The sequence below is a fragment of the Theobroma cacao genome, chromosome 3, assembly GCF_000208745.1.
Source record: "Theobroma cacao cultivar B97-61/B2 chromosome 3, Criollo_cocoa_genome_V2, whole genome shotgun sequence".
NCBI lineage: Eukaryota > Viridiplantae > Streptophyta > Magnoliopsida > Malvales > Malvaceae > Theobroma > Theobroma cacao.
Genome location: NC_030852.1, coordinates 35,999,485 through 36,025,012, shown reverse-complemented (window position 1 = coordinate 36,025,012; position 25,528 = coordinate 35,999,485). Strand labels below are relative to the sequence as shown.

General features: G+C 37.9%; 5 protein-coding genes across 7 annotated transcripts; 4 read left to right on the top strand and 1 right to left on the bottom strand.

Moving 5' to 3' along the window:
* On the top strand, positions 2,127-6,077 carry LOC18606903 (conserved oligomeric Golgi complex subunit 6). The gene is made up of 10 exons (XM_007040786.2): positions 2,127-2,488; positions 2,598-2,745; positions 2,844-2,951; positions 3,211-3,278; positions 3,622-3,745; positions 3,844-3,990; positions 4,115-4,378; positions 4,467-4,751; positions 5,060-5,206; positions 5,345-6,077. Exons 1-10 carry the CDS (start codon positions 2,217-2,219, stop codon positions 5,855-5,857), a joined length of 2,076 nt encoding a protein of 691 aa, XP_007040848.2. The 5' UTR covers positions 2,127-2,216; the 3' UTR covers positions 5,858-6,077.
* On the top strand, positions 7,577-11,327 carry LOC18606902 (WAT1-related protein At4g19185). Its single transcript, XM_007040785.2, has 7 exons — positions 7,577-7,776; positions 8,286-8,348; positions 8,464-8,580; positions 8,710-8,995; positions 9,488-9,643; positions 10,534-10,685; positions 10,832-11,327. Exons 1-7 carry the CDS (start codon positions 7,577-7,579, stop codon positions 11,040-11,042), a joined length of 1,185 nt encoding a protein of 394 aa, XP_007040847.1. The 3' UTR covers positions 11,043-11,327.
* LOC18606901 (probable apyrase 7) lies at positions 11,861-17,033 on the top strand. 3 transcript variants are annotated; one of them, XR_001927238.1, is made up of 5 exons: positions 11,861-12,109; positions 12,465-14,710; positions 15,436-15,758; positions 16,168-16,368; positions 16,700-17,033. XR_001927238.1 is itself a non-coding variant. In XM_007040784.2 (4 exons), exons 2-3 carry the CDS (start codon positions 12,700-12,702, stop codon positions 15,735-15,737), a joined length of 2,313 nt encoding a protein of 770 aa, XP_007040846.2. In that variant the 5' UTR covers positions 11,861-12,109; positions 12,465-12,699; the 3' UTR covers positions 15,738-15,758; positions 16,700-17,033. The 3 variants fall into 3 exon arrangements, 2 of the variants coding, with proteins under 2 accessions (XP_007040846.2, XP_007040845.2); XM_007040784.2 differs by lacking the exon at positions 16,168-16,368; XM_007040783.2 differs by lacking the exon at positions 16,700-17,033 and having other exon boundaries at positions 16,168-16,637.
* Positions 17,330-18,988, bottom strand: LOC18606900 (probable carotenoid cleavage dioxygenase 4, chloroplastic). The gene has a single exon (XM_007040781.2). The coding sequence runs from the start codon at positions 18,986-18,988 to the stop codon at positions 17,330-17,332; it is 1,659 nt and encodes a 552-aa protein (XP_007040843.2).
* LOC18606899 (probable carotenoid cleavage dioxygenase 4, chloroplastic) lies at positions 22,193-24,683 on the top strand. The gene has a single exon (XM_018117605.1). It carries the CDS (start codon positions 22,571-22,573, stop codon positions 24,389-24,391), a length of 1,821 nt encoding a protein of 606 aa, XP_017973094.1. The 5' UTR covers positions 22,193-22,570; the 3' UTR covers positions 24,392-24,683.

Below are 25,528 nucleotides of genomic sequence, written 5' to 3'. Positions count from 1 at the left end.
ATTATGCCCAACTATAAGTCCATTTTCTACTTTGCAAGCATGCAACTCACTCAAGCCTTATTAATCTAAAACAGTCATCATTTATAATTTTAATTATTTATCAGAATTTATTTACTATACTATGACTTAATCCCTACCCAAGAGAAAAAAAATCATAATTTAATAATTATTCCCCCTAAACTATTTTGACATGAGTTAAAGATAAGATAGAAAAAAGGAGTTACTAAAGCAATCATTTGGCCCCTTATCTTCATCAAACAAAGTGCTTTTACACCTTTGGACCCAAATCATATGGATGTAACCTGGTGAAGATTCACTTCCACGCGTGGTGACATTTGCGTGGCCGATGGCTGGGGCACTTGGCCACGGTAGTAAGCATATCAGATTTTTAAGTCTTTGCTCCAAAGTGAGGAGGCGATCTTGGTACATCTCATCTTCGATTTCGTCGTATGCGAGTTTAGTTTAATTTTATGATAATGTAACTCAACTTTGGTTGCATATTATATATAATATAATATAAGAATGACATAAAATACTATTGAAGTGTGTTGCTTTTGGATATATCCTCTGTTAATTAATGAGATAAACCTTGTTAGAGCAAATATATTTATAAATTAAGCTTCTCCAATATGAGAAAGGTGAGGTGCGTTCTAGCATAAAAGAACAGATGAGGTGACGCATATATTTTTTTGCAAAGGCTAGCTATTGGAAATGATTCATGTTGTTCAATTATAGGAATATTTGCCTTCTCATTCTAAACTATCTTTAGCGAAAACAATAGATGCATTTACGATAGCAATAAGATAAATGATTCTATGCCTAACACCTTATAATTCTTAACCTTTCCTTTAGGTACTTTAATTTGTAGTCCCATATCCCTAGCCGAAAGATATCCTTGTTTGTGCTAAGATTAGGACCTGTCAACGTCCACTATTGATGCATATATGTGTTTGTTTTTGGTGCAACTTAAGGCCGCAATTGTAAACACAGATTATATATATATATAACGGGTTTATATTTAATAATGCTGTCAATGTATAATTTTTACATAGTATCAGTGAATCAAATGTTGTCGTTTTGATTACTAAATAAATTTAAAAATCATTAATTTTTGAAAATAATAATTTTAAAAATATTTATTTCTTTGGCTAAGTGATAGTGTATAGATATTCTATACTGACAATGTATCAAAATATAAACCCGTATATAATTTATGTAGATTGAGTTGACAAAAGGAAAAGGAGAAGGTATAAAGAGAGATGTAAACAATTTAAAGGGGGGCATGATGAACGTCTCTTTCATGGGGAGGATGACTCCATATGTAATATATAAATGGCATATAAAGGAAAGGGTGATAGGGTTCGCGGCCCATTGAAATCCAAATGGTACTAATAGAAAGTAGTACTTTTTGTTTTTGTACATATATGTGTGCTTGTCATTCTTATTACTTGCACACGCACCACAATTAGGTTATTGCCAATCATTTTAATATATGTATGGATATTGATCCAAGTGATGTATTCAATCGCTTTAGGAACTCTTCTAGAAATGGAGATATATATGACCACCAATGCACATTCTATTTTTGTTTTAGATTTCATTAAAAAATATATGTATTTATTATTAAATCAAATATTTTAATACAAACTTTAATCAGATAAAATTGGAGGGAGGGATTAGAGCCTTGATAGACAAGGTGCAAAAGTCTTCTAGAAATGGATATGTGATGATACACTTCTATTTCGGTTTTAAACTTTGCTTATCAATATTATATATTGATTTGAGAGGAAGAGAATTCCGAACCTGTTCCTTTTAAACAAAAACGTGCTTGCTATTGAATCCAGTAAATCACGGATTGAAAACAGTGAAGGCGGCGGATTCAAACATGGAGGGCAAGATGCCTGACCCTTGGGTCAGATTAGTGAGGGTGTAAATGCCCGATGATTTGAGAGTGGGTTGTTCATGGGATTTTTGGGGTGGGCTTTGTCCTCGGGTGATTGGAATGGGCTCGGTACCCAAAAACTGATCGGGCTTTACACACAAGAAACAGCGATATTTTGATGGCAGAAAATTCGAAGTGGATCTTGACAATGATCTCTATTTTGCGAACCGCACAAGAACACAAGCAAATGGGAAATGTTTGATAAAAATTTTCATTAAAAATTGCACAACACTGAATTTTGGACAATTGAAGGAAAGAAGAGAAGAGATCAAAAATGGGGACTGTAGGCTTGGCGCCGGGGCTGTCGCGTAAACTGAAGAAGGTATTGGAGTGTCGGACGGACAGCCCCGAAGTGGTGGCCTCTCTCAACACACTCTCCACTTTCTATACCGAAAACACTCCTCAGGCGCGTCGCAATCTCAGATCCACAATCGAGAAGCGGTCTCTCCAGATCAACCTCGATTTTCTCCGAGCTTCCCAGGCTGCTCAACTCGCTTTGGATCGAGTCGAGGACGAGGTCAATTCCCTCGCCGACTGCTGCGATAGGTATGTTCGCAGTTTCTCTTCATTTTTTGATCTGCAATTTTCCAGACTTATTTCTAGATCCGCCATTTTTCAATTGCATTGATTTTTAAATAGCTCTCGAATCTGACAGGATTGCAAAGGCATTGAACAGTTGCAGCGCTAGCACCGCTGATATTATCAGTACCACCGAGAGGTTGAAGCAGGAGCTCGACGTTACCACTCAAAAGCAGGAGATAGCGTCATGCTTCCTTCGAGATTATCAGCTTTCTCCTGAAGAGGTTTAACTATCAACCCTTTTTGTTTTAGATTCTGTACCTATTGACGCAATTTTTAAAGTCCTTTTTGAATTAATTATATTCGTTTCCTCCATTTGTAGATTAATGCACTGAGAGATGAGGAGTTGAATGAAAATTTCTTCAAGGCACTTTCTCATGTTCAAGAAATTCATGCCAATTGCAAAATACTTCTAAGGACGCATCACCAGGTAAGTATTACATTGCCCAATCTGCATGTATGTTTCCACATCAGCCGTTTATATCTTTTAGATTATAAGACAAGTTATAAGTTTAGTGCTGATTCTGCATTATGTCTTTTTTCCCTCCTAATATCGTCTCATGTGCTCTTTGTTAGTTGCTTGTCAATTGCTTCTGTTCTTCTTCGTCATCACATCTGTTTATCTGTTTGTTTTGCTTCTATTTCCATTAATAAAGTGTAACAATCACTAACTTGAGAATCCATCACAGCGTGCTGGTTTGGAGCTGATGGATATGATGGCTATGTACCAAGAAGGAGCTTATGAGCGACTATGCAGGTGAAGCATTTATAAAATGATTGAACTATTGTCCCAATGATGGACCTAAGTAATGCAGTATGATATCTGTTAAGGGTTTGGAGTTTAGGAATGTGCCACAAACAAAAATCTCTTATGGTTCACACATTGTTAATGACTGTCCTCCCTCTTCTGGTCTTCCCTTTTCATACTTTATTTCTTATGAAAGTGTGAAGTATCCTTGCTGCATATATTGGATTCGTTGGGTTTTAGTGGACTGGGGTTGTGAGTTGGGGATTCTCCACTCGAGAAAAACATATGAGATATGGGGATCTAGCCTAACCGTTGGATAGGTTGGTTGACACGTCTTGTCCCTTTCTTGTAGGTGGGTTCAGGCTGAGTGTAGGAAACTCGGTGACACGGATAATCCAGAAGTTAGTGAACTTTTGAGAACAGCTGTGCGCTGCCTCAAGGAAAGGCCTGTTCTTTTCAAGTATTGTGCTGAAGAGGTGACTTCATTTAGATCAAAATTTGATGTTCGATAACTCCATTGCCTTGTGGTTTTTCTAGTTACATGTACTTAAGTTTTTGCTTTTGCTAATCATAGGTAGCAAATATGAGACACAATGCATTATTTAGAAGATTTATAAGTGCTCTTACACGTGGAGGACCAGGTGGGATGCCAAGACCAATAGAAGTGCATGCTCATGATCCCTTACGCTATGTTGGAGACATGCTAGGATGGTTACATCAGGTTTGGAACAAAAGGACTTCTTATTTGTTTCTATTTCTGTCCTTCGTACAGTTATTTGTTAATTTTAATATAACATAATATTTAATTCCATTTGTTGTGTTAATTTTGCTTGCTCTCTCTGCAGGCATTGGCATCAGAACGTGAACTTGTTCTTGCTTTACTTGATCCTGATTCAGTGGTAGATACTGGATCAACTGCAAATCGATTCTCCAAGAATGTGGAGAATGATTCTGGAAAGATCGAAGCAGACTTGACATTTGTTCTAGATAGAATTTTTGAAGGAGTTTGCCGGCCTTTTAAAGTGAGAGTTGAGCAAGTTCTACAGTCACAACCTAGTCTTATAATTTCTTATAAACTCAGTAACACACTTGAGTTCTACAGCTACACTGTGAGTGAGCTCTGTCTTTCTTCTGATATCCTGATTGTATTGTTTGCTTGTCATCTTTTGATAACATTGTCTGTTTGCTTACTTACAGATATCAGATTTACTAGGGAGAGAAACTGCTCTTTGCAATACACTTTGGGCACTCAAAGATGCTGCTCAGAAAACATTCTTTGAAATACTGAAAGGTCGTGGGGAAAAGCTTTTACGCTACCCTCCTCTTGTTGCTGTTGATCTTTCACCACCACCAGCCGTAAGAGAAGGTGTCTCTGTGCTGCTTGAGATAATTGAAACATATAACAGCATGATGGTTCCTGCTTCAGGGAAAAAGCCAGCTTTTGATCCAGTTATATCTGCTTTACTTGATCCAATAATTCAGGTGTGTCATATTTGATGATACTTGATCAGTTGCATCATTATGGTAATTTGTTCCTGGTTTCATGGTGCTGAAGTATAATTTACACATGTTCGCCGTTTTCTCAAACCAGTGTAGTGCAGTATTTGGAAAATGATCCTCACAATGTTTAGTGCTTGCTACTTCGGGATAGTTAACATTCCATTCAGATCACTATTCTCAGCATTGAAATTTGAGAATCAAAACTTTAGTGCTGAGCTGTAATCAGGACTAATATAGTGTTTTCTGGTTTCTGTACTGAATATTAATTCATTACCTTGAATGGAATGCAGATGTGTGAGCAAGCAGCAGAGGCACAAAAATCAAAGGGAGCTGGCCACACATCTAGAAGCCGTCGAATGAGTTCTGACTCAGGCCAGCTTAGTAAATCTGCAGTTGATGCAATTTTGTCAAATAACAACTCTTCTAAATTCTCTCAGGTTAGTTAACTTGAAGATTGTTTCAATCTTGTGTTTTTGTGATGTCATATTCTTTACATGCATGGTTCAGGGCTTAATTTTGTTGAATACTTTCCGTATTTTCCTTTTTTTTACTCCTTATATCATTTATTTATGCAGAATAGTGAAACCCCATCCAAGATCTTCCTTATCAATTGCTTGTGTGCTATTCAACAACCATTACTTGGACATGAGGTTGCGGCTGAATACGCAAAGAAACTTGGCATGATGATTGATAATCATGTGCGTGTTCTTGTAGAGAAAGAAGTTGATGCAATTCTTAGTAGATGTGGCTTGTCCATAAAGATGCATCACTTCCATAATTCACTTAACGAGGATGCAACAGATGGGGCACCATTGGCGGAGTTAGAAGACACAACTCCAGCCTCTCTTTCCGAGTGTTTGAAGGCCTTCTTTGGGTTTATTTTGGGAAGTGAGAGTTCCCTGCCCGAGTTTGAACAGATGCAAGTTCCAAAGTTGCGTTCGGAGGCAGGTATACAGGTGGCTAAGTCACTTGCTGATGCTTATGAGCTTATTTACAATGCAATCATGGATCCTAGAAACAGTTACCCAGATCCCAAATCCCTGGCAAGGCATCCTCCAGATCAAATAAGGACCATATTAGGAATATGAAGCTCTAGAGAATATTTACTTCCATTTGGAAAAATTTTTCACAATCTATTAAAGGAAATGTAAAGAATCAAAGAGTTATTTCCGGCAAGTAATAGGAAGCGTTGTGTCTGTTTGATATTCTTTTGTAGAAGTAAGAGGGTTTATTTTCCCAAAAATAAATAATTTTTGTGTCAATGTATCTTCTTTGAGGATGGATGAATGTGTATTGCTTCTTTTTTTCTTTGGTTTGGATGACGTGGCATAGAGCTCTGGTTATGCTGAATTTGTGCTCACTCTTCCAAGTCCAATTCAGGAATGTTTATTATTGCCAGGGTCTCCGATTGGAATTGTTTCGTCAAAACTGCGTTGACTGCATTCAAGCAATTGCATATTTGATCTACCAGCATCAATCACTTTGTTGTTGTTTCGGTTTTCCGCATATTACAGTTTTACTTTCAAAGATTTCCTTTCCTCATCTCTTCAGCTTTCCATCGCAAAGGGGCAAAAGTGAGGGCCTGCAGATTTGATGCAAAAAACAGGGTCATGTTTCTCAGTTTTAAAGTCCAGACAGGTAAACAGCAGCTAGTCTAGTTAGTTATTTGGTCATGTCAGCACCAATGGCAACAAAGTCCTTTTCTGTGCATAAATACGCTTTAAATAGAGGTTCAAACCCAACCTAATGTGATAGATTTAACTCAAAATTAAAGAATGAAAAGGAAATCTGGGATTTTGTATCCCCTTTTGTGTACGGCTAAAATTAAAAAAAAAAAAACAAAACAAAACCTTATCTTCAGGGAAAAGGAAAAAGGAAACCAATTTCTTTCAAATTGGATGGAATGGGTGTTAATATGAAAAGGAAAGCTGTAAATGGTGGATTACGAATTTACAAAGAGGGTTCATATTCATTTAAGTTTTTTGCAATGTGAATCACTTTCACCGAAAACCAAAGATTTTCCATTTCATATTCTTTCTGTTGTCTGCATTCAGCTTCAGGGCCCCACAGGAGAGGGACCCTCTTTGGTACTTGCCGACCCAACGCAGAAACCGAAAGCCCAACTGAAATACAAACCTTGTTCAAGAAGAAATGTCTCATCAAATTAACATTAAACACCAATTTGAAGTATTCGTTTTTCTTTTTGTGTTCGAGAAATATAATTTTGGTTGGCTTTGGCAACTAGTTATGTTGATTAGTCAATAAAAGATTGATTAATTACTTGTACATTAATTAATCAACTAGCGTAGATCAAAAAGAGGATTAATGGGTTTTTTGATCTTTTGAGTCTTGGATCTAAAACGTGTTTCTGAGTTGCGCTATGTTTGGAAGGAAGGAAAAGAAAAAGACCCAAGATTTTATTTTTCTACTTCAAAAGGCTCATTTTCCTACCATAGAAAAAACCCCATTTATTTATTTATTTTTAGAATAAAACCCATTTAATATTGCGTATTTACAGTAAGCACAAAACCAATCGAAACTAAAGTACAAAATGAAAGCCAAAGGCCTCAAGGCAAGAACAAAAACGAAGGCAACAACCCAGCAACAGCAACAACAACGCAAGTTCCAAAGGCAGCATGGTTTTCAAAGTACCTTAAATTTGTCACCTTTTAGACACCCTTTTCTTACCTTATATGAATAAAAGCTAACCAAAATTTTCGCAATTCACATATAAATCACCAAAACTTCTCTTTCTATAACCTTTGCTGGTAATTCTTTGGTGTCTCTTCTGGGTGTGAAGGAAGGAGATGGCAGGAATGAATGGAGGGTCCGAGAGAGAGGCATGGAGAGCTCATGCCTCGATGGCGTTAGTGCAACTCATCAATGGAGGCTATCATGTAATTACCAAAGTAGCCCTCAATGTTGGTGTCAATCAGCTAGTCTTCTGCGTCTTCCGCGATCTTCTTGCCCTCTCTATTCTTGCCCCCGTCGCCTATGTTCGTGAAAAGTATGACCTTTTTTATTCCATACCCTTTTCTGGGTTTGACTCCACTTGTTCTTTGCTATCTATCATTATAAATTGTAGTTTTTTAATGGGTCCTTTCTTTTTCTTCTTGGCATCCGTTTCATATGGAGATGAAACTGGATATTGGGGTTTTTTTCTAGGTTCTAATGTTTTGGTTTTTATGCATTGTTTGAATCCAAAATTTGAGACTTTGGTGTTCTGTCTTAAGTTACATTGACTCTTCCAAATTTTGGTTGACCTTAAACTTAGATGATTAATCGATCTGTTCATATTAAGATGATATACATTGTATCCACAGCTAAATTGATTACCTTTGTTGGCTTGTTTGTTGACTCTTGCAATTAATTTGTGTCATTTTTAGTCGATTTAATCTAGCATCTCTGTTCGGTATGTTTACCAGCAACTTATCATTTGTAAACATATTTCTAGTTTTCTGGACGCTTGGATCGAATATATAACTTTTTGGGTCATCTTGTCTCACTTTGCTGCAGAAGGATTCGACCTCCTATGACTAAACGCCTCCTCCTATCATTCTTCTTTCTTGGGTTAACTGGGTGAGTATTGCTCTCTAAACCTTCCCAATTGATCTGGCAATATATTATCTGCGTAAATTGTGCCTGATAGAACTTCCTGCTAGCCAACTTATCCAGTTTTGGTAAATTGGAATAGGATATTTGGCAATCAGCTTTTATTTCTCATTGGTCTGAGCTACACAAATCCAACTTATGCTGCTGCCATACAGCCTTCAATTCCAGTCTTTACCTTTCTCTTGGCTGTGATGATGGGGTAATGGCAATAAATTCATACTTTTTTTTTTCTAAATTTTGTTTGGTATTGGTTAATTTCTATAAACACAAGCATATATTTTGATGCATGTTGCTTTTTGCCATATTTTGTATGCAATTATACATGCAGTACAGAAAGAGTGAATTTGCTCAAAACTGAAGGTCAAGCGAAGGTTGGAGGTACCCTAATCTGTGTTTCTGGTGCAATATTAATGGTTCTGTTTCGTGGTCCAGCTTTGCTTGGACACAAGGATGCAGACTTTTCTGCACATAATGATATAAGCGCCAGGGGTCAACCAGAGCCTGCTGGATGGCTTATGTCTAGTTTTCTCGAGTATGGACTTGAACATTGGCATATTGGAGTTTTATGCCTGATAGGGAACTGTATGTGCATGGCTGCTTTCCTGGCCATTCAGGTATGCCATCATGTGGTTGGTTTTTGGATAATTTAAATTATTTCTGTTTTTATCACTCCTATCAACTAATCCTCATGTAAGAGGTTATTCCCCTTTTTCTATAATTAATCATGATAAATGAATCAGGGCAAGCTTTGTTCTTGTAAAAGCTGTTCTTTGCTTATAGTATATTAAATTCCATATCTTATTTGCTGGAGGGAACAGACAGAAATCTCTGTTTGAGCAACATAAAGAGAATACGGTCCCTGTGGTGATGAATATGAGTTCAGATTTGATATGCAATTAGGTATTCAAGCAATATCTACCTTTTGCTTGTTGGTTTTCATCAGGAGTGATGGAAGTGATTCGTATACATTTTCGTCATTAACATTTATATTAAATTTCCTGAAAAATAGTGCTGACTTATTTCAGCATTAACATTATAATTTGAACTTTGCATGTGTATTTTGTTGTAATTAATATATGCTTATTTACTGTTTTTAACAATTCCAGGCTCCAGTTTTAGCCAAGTATCCTGCCAACATTTCTGTCACAGCATTTTCCTATTTTTTTGGTGCTGTATTGATGGTAGCAACTGCATTCCTTATGACCAATGAATCAACAGACTGGAGTCTGACACAATCCGAGCTTTTTGCGGTCTTGTATGCTGTAAGTTTCTTATAGATTTTATATTTTCTCGAATCTTAACAATTTTACAGGTTAATTCATTAAAAGACTAGCCATTATTAAAGTTGTGGCTTTATCTGAGTTTGAAATGTTATTTGATTTTTTCTTTTTTTAATTTATCTTTTGGGTCAATGCTTGATATGCTAGTTTAATGGCCAAGATCTCATTCTTGGTCTTGGTTTAGTTTTTTATTTTTTTAGTCCTTTAATTGTATAGTTTAATTGTACCTGGTGGAAATGAAGGAAATGGATTCATGTTAAAGACCATCTAGTTTAAGAACCCAGCGTGCTAAGTTGGGTTGATTTGTCTATTAAGTGTTAGGAAAAGAAATTAATAGATTTAATTGGAATAAGAAATGATAAATGATAATTACAGTAACTCCCCTGATGTTTTCTGAGAACACGCTTTCATCCGTATAGTTTGACCTACACTTACCTCCTCCTTGACACATTTTAGGCACATATATAAGGGTAAGAAAAGTTGTCATAGAAGGTGGTAAGGCACTTACCCTGTTGAAGGCAAGTAAAGGGAAGAGCTTGATTTCTTGGAGAGAGAAGTAGTAAGAGACATAGGGTTCAATAAGGAAAGTGTTAGAAAGCTGATGGTAGAAGGGGGTCAGCTTGGTTTTTTCAAAATGTAAGAATATTAAATATGGTTAAACTGATTTGTGCTGTCCATGGGATCTATATTTGGATTTTAGAAGCTATCTATAATGGATGCTGGAATCCCTTCTGATCACCTAATTAAAACACGTTAAATTTAAAAATATGGCATCACATGTAAAAGTAATGTATGACAGTACTAATTATGTATAAAACTTAGCTGCCTGCGAAATAGGTAAACCTGAAGCTATGGATATATTGCTTTTGCAGGGAATTGTTGCATCGGCTCTTAACTATGGAATGCTGACATGGTCGAATAAGATCTTGGGGCCTGCTTTAGTTGCTCTTTATAATCCACTTCAACCTGCAGCATCAGCTTTTCTTTCAAGAATTTTCCTCGGAAGTCCAATTTATTTGGGAAGGTTTTACTTCTGTCTCTTCCACTACAAATTATAACTTAATATCTCATCGATTACAAAGATAACAGGCGTAATTTTCTTTACTTCATTACTATTAACTCCAAAAGCTGGTCTGAACTTATTTGCTTGTCTTTCATATCTTGTGACAGTGTTATCGGGGGGTTTCTAATAATTGCTGGTCTATATATGGTCACTTGGGCATCCTACAGAGAAAAACACACAGCTGTCGGGATCGTGCCTCAGGTTGTTCGGTCCTCTGAGCCTCTCATTCACAAAGATGCATCAGTCAACAAGAACCCGTACCAGAGAGGACACATTTTCTCAGGGTCATCCATCTTATTACAAAAACCAAGTGATTAATTATGTAATTTAGATGTGATGTAAGGTTTTATAAGATCTTTTTTGAAACAGCTATAATATACTGAGATCAAATGGTGTCACTTGGCATGTGTTTCAACTTTGATTGGTAACAGAAGAGAGAAAAATCATTGAATACATCTTCAAAAGGCAACAACATAGGACATGCTGAGGCTTTGCTGGTTTGCTCCTTCATGCTGTCTTATTTTGTTCTAGGAAACTCAGTTTTTTCACACTTTGATGACTTGTAAACTCAATGCAATAAATTTATTTTTCTTGGATTGGCAACTGGAGGGCTCCATTCCTGAGCAGAAGCCAAAGCCTAATGGCAAATATTCCCAAAATCTTAGATTACAAGTAATTTCTATAATACATTAGTTAATTAAAAGTTCATTACTTGATTCATTAGAATCGACAATGAGCATTACAAAAAATTGAGATAACATTTATTACCTAATTCGGGCTCTAATTCCGAATTTTCGTCCCACTTTTAACAATGTAGCAAAATTGTAAAATTATCAATGGCAATGGAAAGCAAATAGGGAAGAATGGAAAGTGAAAAGTACTTCATGAAGAAGAGAAACAAGCAAGACGTGATGGAGAAGTTGACTAACGTTAACAACATGAAGGGGTCAATGTAGAAAAATTGGAAAAAGACAGGGTAACTGATGGAAATACAAGGGAGAGGTGATAAGCAAATGAATTTTTTATATAACTGAAAAATTACTAAAGAATAAAAATGAATGTGGGAAAGGCTTAATAGGTAACCTTTTCTATTTTGTGCCCTGAGACGGTAGGAAATATATATATATATATATATAAAATCAGAAATCAGAAACAGAGGGGGGAGTCACCACAGAGAGAGAGAGAGAGAGAGAGACCCAAAGGCCAAAACCTCTTCTGTTTTCCCTTGGATCTGAGACAGTGAATCCCAAACTGACAGCAGTGGCAAATATAAAACAGTTTCGGTTCTATTTTGGTTTGTTTATTTGTACAGATTGTAAAGACAAGGCAGAGATCTGGGAACTGCCGCAATCTCAATCCAAAGTCTTATCGACTCGTGCCTGCAGGTATTCCTCGAACTTGGTTTTGTCGTTCAGTCATACTAGAATTTATTCAGTATTCAAGATCAATCTGTCTTTGCCCACCCTCAACATCTTGGATAAATTTTAGAACATGATTTCTTCAATTCCCGTGTTTGTTTGTCTGTCTCCGGCACCAAACGCTTTTTGGGTTCTTTCAAATGTATGCAAAACACCAATCTTTTGTTTTGGGAAGAACCCCAGAATTGAACAAACATTGCTGCATAATGCGTTTCTGAGTTGGCCATATCGATTAATGTTTCAAACTTAGATATCCTTGTTTGGCGACTTATTTCATATATGCACGACTGATTCGATTTCATCATTGGATTTTGGCTGTTAGGATTCGTGATAATTGGTGGTACCTACTTGGCTGCTGCATTGTGATACCTCTGTCCATGCAGTGACAATTTCACCAAATTCGATGTGATCATTGAATTGAGTTACATTGCAAGTTTGATGTTGGCTGTTCTGGCCAGTATGCAAGCACCAAGGAACGAAAATTATATTTTCTAAATTTCGACATTGGCAAGATATGCCCTATGAAAAGTTATCAAATTTGATGAAAAGCAGAAGAAATGGTATTTAGTAGAATCGCAGAAACAATCTCTGGTGCATCGAATCTGTTATCTGCTACACAGTCTTCTGCAGCTTCATATATGTCGCCTGCATTGTCACTGCAGGCAGATAAAAATGCTGCCCATGGGTTTGGTTTTGTCAACTCTGGACACAAGAATAATTTGCGCCTCTCCTCATCACTCCAAGATTTCTCATCATATCACCGGCTTGATCCAGAAGCAGCTGATCTTATTTCTGAAATTGATAAGAGCATGACCTATACAAGACCCCCTCTACAGCGAGAAAATGCTGGGTCAAGTTTCTCAAAGGAGAGGGGTTTGCCTGGTGGAACCCCATTTTTGCGCAGAAAGTGGGTGCGACTAATCATTGTTTCCTTGTGCCTGCTTTTGTTCATTTTTTTGACATATATGGTTTGCATGTATATTTATTCAAATTGGTCTAAAGGGGCCTCCAAGTTCTATGTTGTTCTTGATTGTGGAAGTACGGGAACTCGAGTTTATGTTTATCAGGCATCAATTGATCACAAGAATGATGGTAGTCTGCCTATTGTCATGAAATCATTAACAGAAGGTCTTTCTAGAAGACCGAGTTCACAAAGTGGACGTGCTTATGATAGGATGGAGACTGAGCCTGGCTTTCATAAGTTAGTGCATGATAAATCTGGCTTGAAAGCTGCCATAAACCCACTTATTTCATGGGCAGAGAAGCAAATTCCTGAACATGCACATAAGACTACTTCTCTTTTCCTTTATGCTACAGCTGGTGTTCGCAGGTTGCCAAGTGCTGATTCAAAATGGCTTCTGGAAAATGCCTGGTTGATACTAAAGAATTCACCATTCTTGTGCCGCCGAGAGTGGGTTAGGATTATCAGTGGGACAGAGGAAGCTTACTTTGGGTGGACAGCCCTCAACTATCGCACAGGCATGTTGGGAGCCACACCTAAGAGGAAAACATTTGGTGCACTTGACTTGGGTGGATCATCATTACAAGTTACATTTGAGAATGAGAACCATCAACATAATGAAACCAACTTAAACCTTAGAATTGGAGTGGTTAATCATCATCTTAGTGCCTATTCTCTCTCAGGCTATGGTTTGAATGATGCATTTGACAAGTCTGTAGTTCATTTATTAAAGAGGCTCCCAGATGGCTCCAATACCAATCTTGTTAATGGAAAGATAGAAATTAAACATCCTTGCTTGCACTCTGGCTACAATGAACAATATATCTGTTCTCAATGTGCTTCTAAAGACCAAGAAAATGGAAGTCCTGTAGTTGGAGGGAAAATTTTGGATAAAGGAGGAAAATCAGGAATTCCTGTGCAGCTTATCGGTGCTCCAAATTGGGAGCAATGCAGTGCAATTGCCAAAGTTGCTGTCAATTTATCTGAATGGTCAAATCTATACCCAGGGATTGATTGTGATTTGCAACCTTGTGCTCTTTCTGATAGCTTGCCTCGTCCTAACGGCCAGTTCTATGCTTTGTCTGGCTTTTTTGTGGTATATCGGTTCTTCAATCTGTCTTCAGATGCTGCACTTGATGATGTACTGGAGAAAGGTAGGGATTTTTGTGAAAAAACCTGGGAAGTAGCGAAGAACAGTGTCGCTCCACAGCCATTTATTGAACAGTACTGCTTTAGAGCACCATATATAGTATCACTGTTGAGAGAGGGTTTGCACATCACTGATAGTCAACTTGTCATTGGTTCTGGAAGTATTACATGGACAAAGGGTGTTGCACTGTTGGCAGCTGGGAAGTCATTTTCAAGTAGACTGAGGCTCCGTGGTTATCAAATACTGCAGATGAAGATTGATCCAATAATTCTTATTGCCATTCTTTTCATGTCACTGATTTTGCTTGTTTGTGCTTTATCATGTGTTAGTAATTGGATGCCGAGATTTTTCCGGAGACCATATCTCCCTCTTTTCCGGCATAACAGTGCAGCCAGCACATCTGTTCTTAATATACCATCTCCTTTCCGGTTCAAGCGCTGGAGTCCTATCAACTCTGGTAAGATCTCTTGTATGACTTATTCTTTGGGCATATTTCTGCCACTTTTATTTGCTTTGTTTTCCATGGGAGAGGAATTCGAGTACTTTAACAGTCTTCTTTGTTGGGATTCCTTCCACAAAGGCACCAATCAAGTTGTATGGTCACAGTAGCTTATCTGAATAATGCATGCACAGCATGTTCCAAAAAAGGCTACAAAAATCAAGGATGCTGATTTGTTTTGAGGTTCTTGAAACCTGATGCATGCCTCCTTTTTGTAGGGATTTGAAATACAATAATTTGGATCAGATAGTTATCCCAAGCTATTCTTGTCGGCACATAAGGGATACTATTTTAAATTTGCTTGCCACAGGATCCATGATTCTGAACTTATATTTATTGAACTTGACGTGTCTGAGTAGTATGTGAGCCTAAATGAATCATCTTCGTAGTAGAAACTTTTCTATAAATCACTTTGTTTTATTAGTGCATGTGTACGTTCTGCAGATGCTCTGTGGATGCTTACAAGTTGCAACTCTAATGTTGACTACCTTTGAAGATTAAAATTATTAATAAGCAATTTATATTGTAAATACGATTTTATTGAATTTATCTCCTTCATACCTTCACTGTAAAGGGTCTGAATGTTGTTACTCTGAATGCACTTCTTGTTTTTGGCAAGTCATTACGATCTTTTCTATGATCCTTGTTCCATCTTTAAAGGAAATGCCATATTTGTTTTGTAGGGGATGGAAGAGTTAAGATGCCCCTAAGTCCAACAGTTAGTGGTTCTCAGCAGACACCATTTGGCTTGGGACATAGTCTTGGCAGCAGCATCCAGCTCACAGAGTCTTCCTTGTACCCGTCAACCAGTAGTGTGTCACATAGTTATTCCTCCAGTAGCTTGGGGCAGATGCAATTTGACAGTAGTAGCATGGGTTCCTTCTGGTCCCCTCACAGAAGTCAGATGCGACTGCAAAGTAGGAGATCACAGTCTCGAGAAGACCTTAATTCCTCACTAGCTGAGACACAAATGGTGAAAGTTTAGGGATTGCTTTCCGAAGTTTTGGTATGCTTATATCTTCTCCTATTTGCATCTTACCTTATAGGAAAAAGACATGAGAAGTTTTTAAGATTTGTTTTCTCGAGTTAATTCTTAGCATTCTTTCTGTAACATACAGAACTACAGTTCAAAAGCAAGTTAACACATTCATTTGTTTTTACCATAACGATGTTAGTACTGCTCAATCAAGGATGGGACAGTGTCTTTTCTTGACTCTTATTTGTCTCTGACTCTCATTACCATGCCTGGACCCAAAAGTAAATTATGATCAGATAAAACAAAAATCTTTGCTCATCAGAATTAGTTCTTTTGGATCTAGCCTATGCTACGTTTCTTTTATTTTGAATTTAAGATAGTAATAGAACGAAATTAGTGCTTTGTACTTTGTTAATGAATTGCATTGAATTCATTCCAGATGCTATCAGCATTACCGAATTTATGTCAAGCGGGATGATTCTAGGCTAATGATGAGATGGTCTGGTCATTGATTCCTCTAGATTTTGCTCAGAAGGGATTCCAAGACTTGTTAACTGGCTCCCCAATTTACCTGGGTTTTAAGTGCACATCGTTTTTGAGATTTCGAGCATTGGTTACCATTCTTATCCTCATGGGCTAGGTACTGACTTGTTCACCCTCCTCATCAGACAATAATTTGAGCTCTACCTCTCTTCCAAGTAAATTGCAGCCTAACTGGACAGGCCTGATGACCATCATTACCTGAAGCATCGTTCTTAATCTTATCAGAGCTAGATCAATAGTTTCTCTACACTGTTTTCCTTAGTCTTGAGGACTACCAGAAAAATTTTCTTGTCATTGATTATCAGCAAATTGTGATATGAGAAATGATTAAAGATCTGAAATATATGAGAAGAAATTATAGCATCATATACAAATCCCATCTTATATTTCGCTCATAGATTGCATCGCAAATGATATTTTCCCTGCAGGAGAGAAATCATCAGCTTTTGCAGGGCAAGAATGGGTCTCCCCATAACCATAAGCCTTCAGCTTTGATTTTATCCTGTATGATGCAAGAAAGATATGCACCCCCCGTCCACTTGCAAGAAAGATAGGCTTTTTGTGCAGCTGCTGGCGTAATCGGAACAAAGCTGAAGGTCCACAGCAATTGAGCAACGTGCAGAAATAAATATAATCATTTCTTGTTTTTTTTTTTCTCGTTTGGTTATAGAGATAACACGATAATTAGTAATTATGTACTAAGAATCGATATTAATCGATTATTTTGTTTTTCGACAGTAAAATAAATTTAAAATTTAAACATGATGACTCTTTATAATGTTATCTTAGAATAAACCTCCTAACTGAAAAAAAAAAAAGACTTGTAATAATTACACATCAGTAACCTTGATTGATGCTATTCAAAATGTTATGCAACTCTGAATCAACTTTATCTGCTTCGAAATTTATCAGAACAGCTACAATAAAATGGTAATTTAACTCATCAGACGGACTTCTCATCAAGTTGTACGTTTTCTTCTGTCAATGAAAAGTCCGTGGAAACCGTACGGCACCCTTTGGGGCAGCTTCACCGCTGCTGCAACGTCAAGATCAGCCGACTATGCATCCATCACCAGCAGACTTGATTCTTCCGTGTTTTCATTGTGAACAAATGGCAAAACATAGCCGTCATCCTCCGCCGCTTCTGGATTTCCGGGCCCCTTTGCTACAAAGAAGGGTTCCCCACCATAGCACCCTGCTCCATACATCCGGCTACCCACTGTGCACTCCTCCAATTCTCCTTTTGACACGTCCAATTTCACCACTCCTGAAATTTTTGGCATTGGATCGCCTACTGCTGCGTAAACGTATTTGGTTTTATTGGCTACGTATGCTGGATTGATCACTGCGAAGTCTAGATTTCTCGTCGAAATGGGCTGCCTTGTTACTAGCCTTGTCTTTAGGTCAAGTCCTTTCTCCACCAGGGCATGTACAAGGTCCATTCTCTCCAGGGTGTGTTCTACTGATAGTATGTTCGGTGCTACCATGACTATGGCATTGCCATCATCCTCATCCCATGCATTGATCACGTGTATAGGATTGAACCCTGGTGCATCAAACCATTTCATTTCTGACTTGTCTTTTGAATACCGACGGATGATCCCAATTCTAGGCACTTTAGTCAGATCTGAACTCACTGGAGAACCCGATCCAAGTATTATTTTCATGGGATTTATTCCTATTTGTATGTCAGCAAAAATGGCATAGTTCTTCGTGATTGCGAAGTCATGGATGAAAGATGGAGTGACCATAGAAAAAATAGGCACATCTGGCTGTTTGATTCCATTCGGATCAAAGTAGAAGTACGTTAGAAATGGGCGAAATATGGGGTCATAACGGAAAGCAAAGGTCTCACCCGTGTCAGGGTCTAACTTGGGGTGGGCAGTCATGCTCCTAAACAGCTTCCCATCAAAATCATGGCGACCCAATGTTTCTATATCCCCATTGGATGTCAAGCGTAAAGCATAGGGTAGATCTGACTCACCAAGTGCATAAAGACGGTTTCCAAACAAGGCCAAACTAGTATTTGCCAGACCAATGCCCTTTGCAGGATTGTACTGACCGGTTAGAATTCTAGCAGCATAAAGAGTAAAATGGGTGGCAGACGAAGTTAAACCGTTAAAGCTAGACAAGAAACTGGGAACAATGGGGAATCCAGCCTCACGCTCAGCGTTGTACTTGTAGGTCTTGACGTAACGGCTACAGAGAGTGGCTCGTCCTTTGGAGACTCTAACACAGTGCACCATCCCATCGCCATCAAAGAGGTGGTACGGACCACGAGGAAGGTACCGAGGGTTGGGACCATTGCGGATGTATGCACCATCCAGGCATGGTGGAAGGGTCCCTTGTATTACCTCACACTCTGTTGGAGGAAGCTCATCAACTGGGGAAAAGTTCCCAGCAAGCACGAGCCTGGGATCCAGAGAGGGGCTGAGATCAGGGTATATGAAGTTTTCTAAAGTGTCACGAACCGCATTGAAGATGAGTGTAATTGCTGTTGATGGAGCCATGATATTCTTGAGTGGTGAAAGAGGTGTTGCTGGCGATGCAGTGTTTGATAATTTTGAAGTTGTGGCAGAGGAATTCAGCTGTTTTCCCTGAATTCTAACGGAAAATATGTAGAGTTGAGGAGGTTGGGAAACAATGGGTGTGGATATGGCGGTAGCATTGCTAGGAGCAAGGGATTTGGGGATGAAGGTGGAGGACAAGGCATCCATGTCGGCTGTTGCTGCCACTTCTTCCCCGGGGGAGACTTCCAAAAACTTGCAATACTTGTTGCGCTTGGAGGAATCGATTTTTCAATAAAAGGCAAAGCAAATGTAAAGACAAAGCACAGCCTTGGACGTGCACCCCCATTCCCAATAAGTCTCTGAAGACACAGAGACCTACAGTGGCCGCCGATTTTGCCTCAAGGCCTTGGATAACATGGATAACATTTAAAACATTAATTTTTTCTCGATCAAATATAAAGTTATTAAAATCAACCTATGGGCCGCTGACAAAAAGAACAGAACACGGTTTTGCTTGCATGCGAATATCATTGTACAAATGCATGTCCTTCTTCATCAAAAAACAAATGCAAAGAACGTCTATGCTTCAGCAAATTGGGATCTACCAACCAATTGCCAAAAGCGCACACCCATTGTCCTTTGAGCATGGGAAAGTTGTCATCCCCATTTGGGAGAAACAAATTTTATAATTCAGTCTTCAAAAGATAAACCCTTGATAGTTAGATTTTTCTTTTGAAATTTTAATCCAAATTTATATTTACAGTTATTTTTATTTATAAATATTATTTAATCTCAGGGTTCTATTTATAATTTCTACTTCAAATTAAACTTATATATACAGTTATTTTTAATTTTGTTTTTGTATATATATAAGCTTGTATATACGATGGTATACACAAATGTGTGATCATTATTTTTCGTATATACATGTATCGGATGAATGAAGCTGGAAGTCTAGGTTCAAGGAACAGGACACAGTAGAGAGCAGGATGACAAACCGGTAAATCAATACTCGTATGGTTATTGCTTATATTTTGAATACGGCAGCAGAGCAGAGTAGTGTATAATTGCCATACTTTGAACCCTTGCAAGCCTCTGGGATGAAATTTAGAATCGGCATGCAAAGACCAGTAATCCCCTGCGTAACGTATGCTGATAGGGCCTATGACCTCGTTGATACCTGACCAGTTGCGTCCTACACATAAATAATGATCCAGGCAACATGGCACTAGCTATGGGGACTCGTAATCTAGCTCAGGGAACAATGACTTGATTGTTAAACAAGTGTTTGAGCTCTAGCCTGTAGCACCTTGGAGTTTCAGTAGTAGGCTACTCCACATGTTGCAGATTCTTAATTTGTCATGACCTTTGTTAACAAGAAGGAAGAATAATACTCTGTTAAAGGACAGTAGAACAGAGATGAACAGAGGAGTTGTTTTGTTATAAACGAAAAAGGTCTTGCATTCACATTGATAAGAACAGCACATATTTATCAGGTGATACAACATGAATTGAACACTAACACTTGTTCTTGATCCATTAACAAGTGTAAAACATTTAACAAAACAGCTTCATGCAGCTTAACACGTAGAGGCATAGAGTTTAAGCAAAAACTCCTATTTTTGCACAGAATCCTAGTGGATTACATAAGCCTTCATGTCGACGTGGATGCAAGCATTACAAGTTAACAGCCCTTAACACGAAGCCAGCGATTATATAATTTGGAGGTTGCTACTGAAGGATCATGAGCATGTTTTCTTGCTCCAAATTAAAGCACAGCATATTTGGGTTTTCTACTTTTATATGAGTACTCTTGGCATGATCCGTCAGCACGGAAAACGTGGACACATTTCATGGAGGGAAATTAATGTGAATATAGAACTGGAACATAAGATCAGTAAGCAAATTAAAGGACTTTCAAATTTATCATTTGAGTGTCTGCTCATGGCTTGCGATTCAGAATCAGGTAAGAAGGCATTGTCCGTAGATAGCACAATTGCGTTTCCCGTGGTATTGTACCAAGGCCAATGGATGGTACACGAAGAACCCCCATTTTCGTTCCTGTTTCTTCTCTTTGATGCTCTAATTGATTTTGGGCCAAAAAAACAGAAAAGACTGCCCCTTTCCGAAAGTATACCTAACCAGAGGGAAGGTAGGAGTGATTGGTCCCTAGCAAAACCCTCCAAGGAGGGCGCGTGCCCCATCTTCTCCAATGTGCAGCTTCGAGTCATGTTCACTGTCCTATGCTTGTGGACGTGCTTTGGCTTGCACTTCTTACTTCCTAGGTTGGTCACTTCCCCAGCGGGACATCTATTAAGGGTAAAGGATCTTTTATTCTATATATAGCTAAAGGATATGGACCATTTTCTACCACTCAACATGTAAATTATAAGGTCATCATAAGTATTGCATTCATTTAAAAGTTTGAAATTAGAAAAGAATATATATAAATTCCTAAAAGAGAATAGCATAGGTCGCCTCAAAAGTCAAATTAACAATATTAATTGTATTCAGATAAATTTATATCTCAAATAAAATTTGCAATCAATGTAAAGAATTCGTATTTACCTTTTCAAGTTGCAATACCCATTAATTATTACTTTAAATGAGTAATTTAATACTTTAGACTTCATATACAAATACTTTATTCAAAAAAAAAAATTTCAATTGAGTATGCATATTGTTATATTTATTTTTTCCATTATTTATAATGAAATCGTTGTTATCTTTCAACAAGAAATTATTAAAATTGCCTAAGAAAATTCGGAAATCCATATAGCGTAACTGGTTGACGACAGGGACTATGGATTTTTTTTGAAAGCGAAAGGAGGAAATATATTATCCATTTGTATACCCTAGTGACTAATAATAAACGAATATTATTGTCCATTTTAAGGGCAGAAAGGCCCCTCTCTTATTCATTCATAAATATCTCCATTTTGTTTTCACTACTTTCTTTTTCTCGATAATAAATGGCAAAGAAAAAAATTAAAAATAATTTAATAAATTGCAACCAAAAAAAAATCTTATCCTTCATTTTTAATGCCTTTTGTTTTTATCTTGGCCAAGGACTTGGGGACTCGTGAAAGGCGTATATATGATTATGAATAAGAGAATCTGCAGCCTTTCATTTTAGCAAAAAGCTGATATTTGAAAGGTTTTGATGATTTCTAGATTAAAAAAAATATTTTTTAAGCAATTAAGAGATTATAAAATTAACAAATGATTAATAAAATAAAAAATAAACCAACAAAAACCGTCTAAATGTAAAAATAAAGATCAAACACCAAAAATTAAAGCCGGTAATATATCCATTTAGTAGTATTTTACAATGTAAGTTGTTTGCCTTAGATTGCAAATGGGGTTAAGAAAATAAGTGGCTGGCCTCTCACCATCAGGGTTACGATGATCAGGTGATAGGTAGATGAACTGTTGTGTGAATTAATGGATGAATAGATCAATGGTTATGGTCCCCTCCGGCATTAATGGAGTTCAGGGGAAAAAAATCGTCTCCCAACTTTGTTTTTCCATCTCATTTTTTATCTTCATTTTTATAAATACCATCCTGTGGCTTAAGATATTTTCGTGTGCAGGGATCACGATTGAGAGATGTCAGTGCTTCATAGTGCAAATTGTTATCCCTGAGGACTGATCGGGACTCATCATTCATTTTTACATTTCTGCTTCATAACCGCCCGAAAGATTCCCATTGTTGCCCACAGCATCTCAGACTCTTTAGCCCTTCTCCTTCCACCTGGCTGTCCATTGTTGCTAACAAATCAAGGCAACATGGACGCCTTTTCTTCCTCCTTTCTCTCCACCTTACTACCGTTAAAACTGATCTCCCCCGCCGTCACCACACCCAGATCGATTTCGACACCTCACGTCAACGTTTCCTCTGTTAGGATTGAAGAAAGACCTCCAGCTTCCATTCCTAGGACCACCACCACTACCACAACAAAAGCACCACCCCAACCTCCTAAAACTCAACCGCCACCACCAGCGTCAAACACACTGCCCAAAAGAATTGCATCTCCTTCGGTTGGAGCAAAGAAGAGAGTAGAACCAAAGTTATCCACATTCATCTTCAATACATTCGACAACATCATAAACAACTTCATAGACCCTCCAATTCGCCCCTCAGTCGACCCCAGACACGTGCTGTCCCACAACTTTGCTCCTGTTGATGAGCTTCCTCCGACAGAGTGCGAAGTTATTCAAGGATCTCTCCCACCTTGCCTCGACGGTGCGTACATACGTAACGGCCCTAACCCTCAGTACCTCCCTCGTGGACCTTACCACCTCTTTGATGGTGATGGTATGCTTCACTCCATCAGAATCTCCAAGGGCCAGGCCACTCTTTGTAGCCGCTATGTAAAGACTTACAAGTACTCGATTGAAAACGAGATGGGGTCTCCAGTTCTTCCCAATGTTTTCTCTGGCTTTAACGGCCTAACTGCAGCTGCAACTCGCGGTGCTCTCGCAGCTGTCAGAGTTCTAACTGGTGAGTTCAATCCGGCAAACGGTATTGGTCTTGCAAACACTAGTTTGGCCTTGTTCGGAAACCGTCTCTACGCACTTGGTGAATCTGATCTACCCTATTCCATACGCTTGACTCCCAACGGGGATATAGAAACGTTGGGTCGCCATGATTTTGATGGAAAGCTGTTCATGAGCATGACTGCTCACCCCAAGACAGACACTGACACTGGCGAGGCCTTTGCTTTCCGATATGGCCCTATGCCTCCATTTCTAACTTATTTTTACTTTGATGCGAATGGAAAAAAACAGCCAGATGTGCCCATATTCTCTATGACCCGGCCATCTTTTCTCCACGACTTTGCTATTACAAAGAAGTACGCAATATTTGCTGACATACAGATAGGAATGAATCCCATGGAAATGATCTTTGGAGGGGGATCTCCGGTGGGTACAGACCCAGCTAAAGTACCAAGGATCGGAGTCATCCCTCGATATGCAAAAGACGAGTCAGAAATAAGGTGGTTTGATATACCAGGTTTCAACCTCATACACGCCATCAATGCATGGGATGAAGATGATGGCAACGCGATAGTCATGCTGGCACCAAACATACTGTCAGTAGAACACACCCTGGAGAGAATGGAACTTGTTCATGCCTTAGTGGAGAAAGTAAGGATCGACTTAAGAACAGGGCTAGTAACAAGGCATCCCCTTTCAACAAGAAATCTGGATTTCGCAGTGTTAAATCCAGCTTATTTAGCAAAGAAGAACAAATATGTGTACGCAGCAGTGGGTGACCCAATGCCAAAAATATCAGGAGTGGTAAAGTTGGATGTGTCCAGGGGGGATCGCCAGGAGTGCACGGTGGCTAGTAGGATGTATGGGCCAGGTTGCTTTGGTGGGGAACCATTCTTTGTGGCCAAGGAGCCAGGAAATCCCGAGGCAGACGAGGACGATGGCTATGTGGTTTCGTATGTTCACAATGAAAACACGGGAGAGTCAAGGTTCTTGGTGATGGACGCAAAGTCACCTAATCTTGACATCGTGGCTGCCGTGAAGCTGCCCCGGAGGGTACCGTACGGTTTCCATGGACTTTTTGTGAGGGAAAGTGACATAAATAAGCTGTAAAAAATCAAAGGATAACAGGACAAAATCATCTTCTTTTCCTCAGGGGTGATTTTTGTTCCCTCTGATTGAATATACTACAAATTTTCAAACAAAAAAAAAAAAGAAAAAGCGGTAAAACATAGAATCTTTCCCCTCAGCGTCGCGTGGAACATGTCGCAACAGGTATAGTAAAAGCGATGTACCATAGCCCACAAGTTGATTTGTATCTATATATCAAAAACACTTGCCATTTTCTTAATGCTTCCAGTCGATGCTTGTACACCATATATCCGTGCAAGTACTTGTTACGCCATATGCTTTAATACTCGGAGAAATTTATACCGACGAGCATTTAAGTGGGAGATGCATCAATTTTTTTCATATTTATCCAATTAAAAATTGAATCTACGAGGTATGGATAAACAGTAAAAAGGACGACCAAATTTCTGAGGACAATGTTCATTGCCACACCCCATCGATGATGTCGCTTTCTGGGTACCCCATTAGATAAGTTGAAGTCATAAGAAACAAAAGGAAAATGCGTAAGCTTACGTTTTCTTTCTATCTGTCCGAAATAATTTTCTTTCTGGTCTTTCATTTTCCTTTTTTCTCGTAAATTTTTTCATCTCTCTTTAATAGCATGTTTGGTTGGTTGAGAAATAGTCCATGGAATAGTCATTTCATAGAAATGACTACTCTCTAAAATCATACAAAACTAAAAAATAATTAATATCACTCTCTCTCATGATATTGGCTATTTCATGATTGAAAAATAAACTCAAAAAATAATAAAGATAAAAATACTTTTTATAAATTTAAAAAATTACAACTTTATTTATATAAAATATTATTTTTTCTCTCTCCTCCTCACATTGATTCTAACTTTTAATAAAATATTTATATTAAATTTTAAATAAAATATTAATATTTAAATTATCAATTATTAATAAAATAAATTATAAATTATTCATATTTTAAAACAAAATAAATAAACATAATATCATTTAAATTATATAAACAATATTAATAATTAAATCATCAATTATTAACATTTTAATACAATACCAATTATTAATATTAAAAAAATAAAATAAAATAAAATAAAAAATTAATCATAATAATATATAAATTAAATAAAATATTAATATTTAAATTATC

What these genes read in the sequence shown, in the direction of transcription:
- LOC18606903 (XM_007040786.2), top strand. Translation starts at nt 2,217, where the DNA reads ATGGGGACTGTAGGCTTGGCGCCGGGGCTGTCGCGTAAACTGAAGAAG. An exon ending in TTCTAAGGACGCATCACCAG is followed by an intron (nt 2,952 to 3,210) that starts GTAAGTATTACA and finishes AATCCATCACAG; the next exon opens with CGTGCTGGTTTGGAGCTGAT. An exon ending in ACTCTTCTAAATTCTCTCAG is followed by an intron (nt 5,207 to 5,344) that starts GTTAGTTAACTT and finishes TTATTTATGCAG; the next exon opens with AATAGTGAAACCCCATCCAA.
- LOC18606902 (XM_007040785.2), top strand. Translation starts at nt 7,577, where the DNA reads ATGGCAGGAATGAATGGAGGGTCCGAGAGAGAGGCATGGAGAGCTCAT. An exon ending in GTCGCCTATGTTCGTGAAAA is followed by an intron (nt 7,777 to 8,285) that starts GTATGACCTTTT and finishes ACTTTGCTGCAG; the next exon opens with AAGGATTCGACCTCCTATGA. An exon ending in TTTTTGCGGTCTTGTATGCT is followed by an intron (nt 9,644 to 10,533) that starts GTAAGTTTCTTA and finishes TTGCTTTTGCAG; the next exon opens with GGAATTGTTGCATCGGCTCT.
- LOC18606901 (XM_007040784.2), top strand. Translation starts at nt 12,700, where the DNA reads ATGGTATTTAGTAGAATCGCAGAAACAATCTCTGGTGCATCGAATCTG. An exon ending in CTGGAGTCCTATCAACTCTG is followed by an intron (nt 14,711 to 15,435) that starts GTAAGATCTCTT and finishes TTTGTTTTGTAG; the next exon opens with GGGATGGAAGAGTTAAGATG.
- LOC18606900 (XM_007040781.2), bottom strand. Translation starts at nt 18,988, where the DNA reads ATGGATGCCTTGTCCTCCACCTTCATCCCCAAATCCCTTGCTCCTAGC.
- LOC18606899 (XM_018117605.1), top strand. Translation starts at nt 22,571, where the DNA reads ATGGACGCCTTTTCTTCCTCCTTTCTCTCCACCTTACTACCGTTAAAA.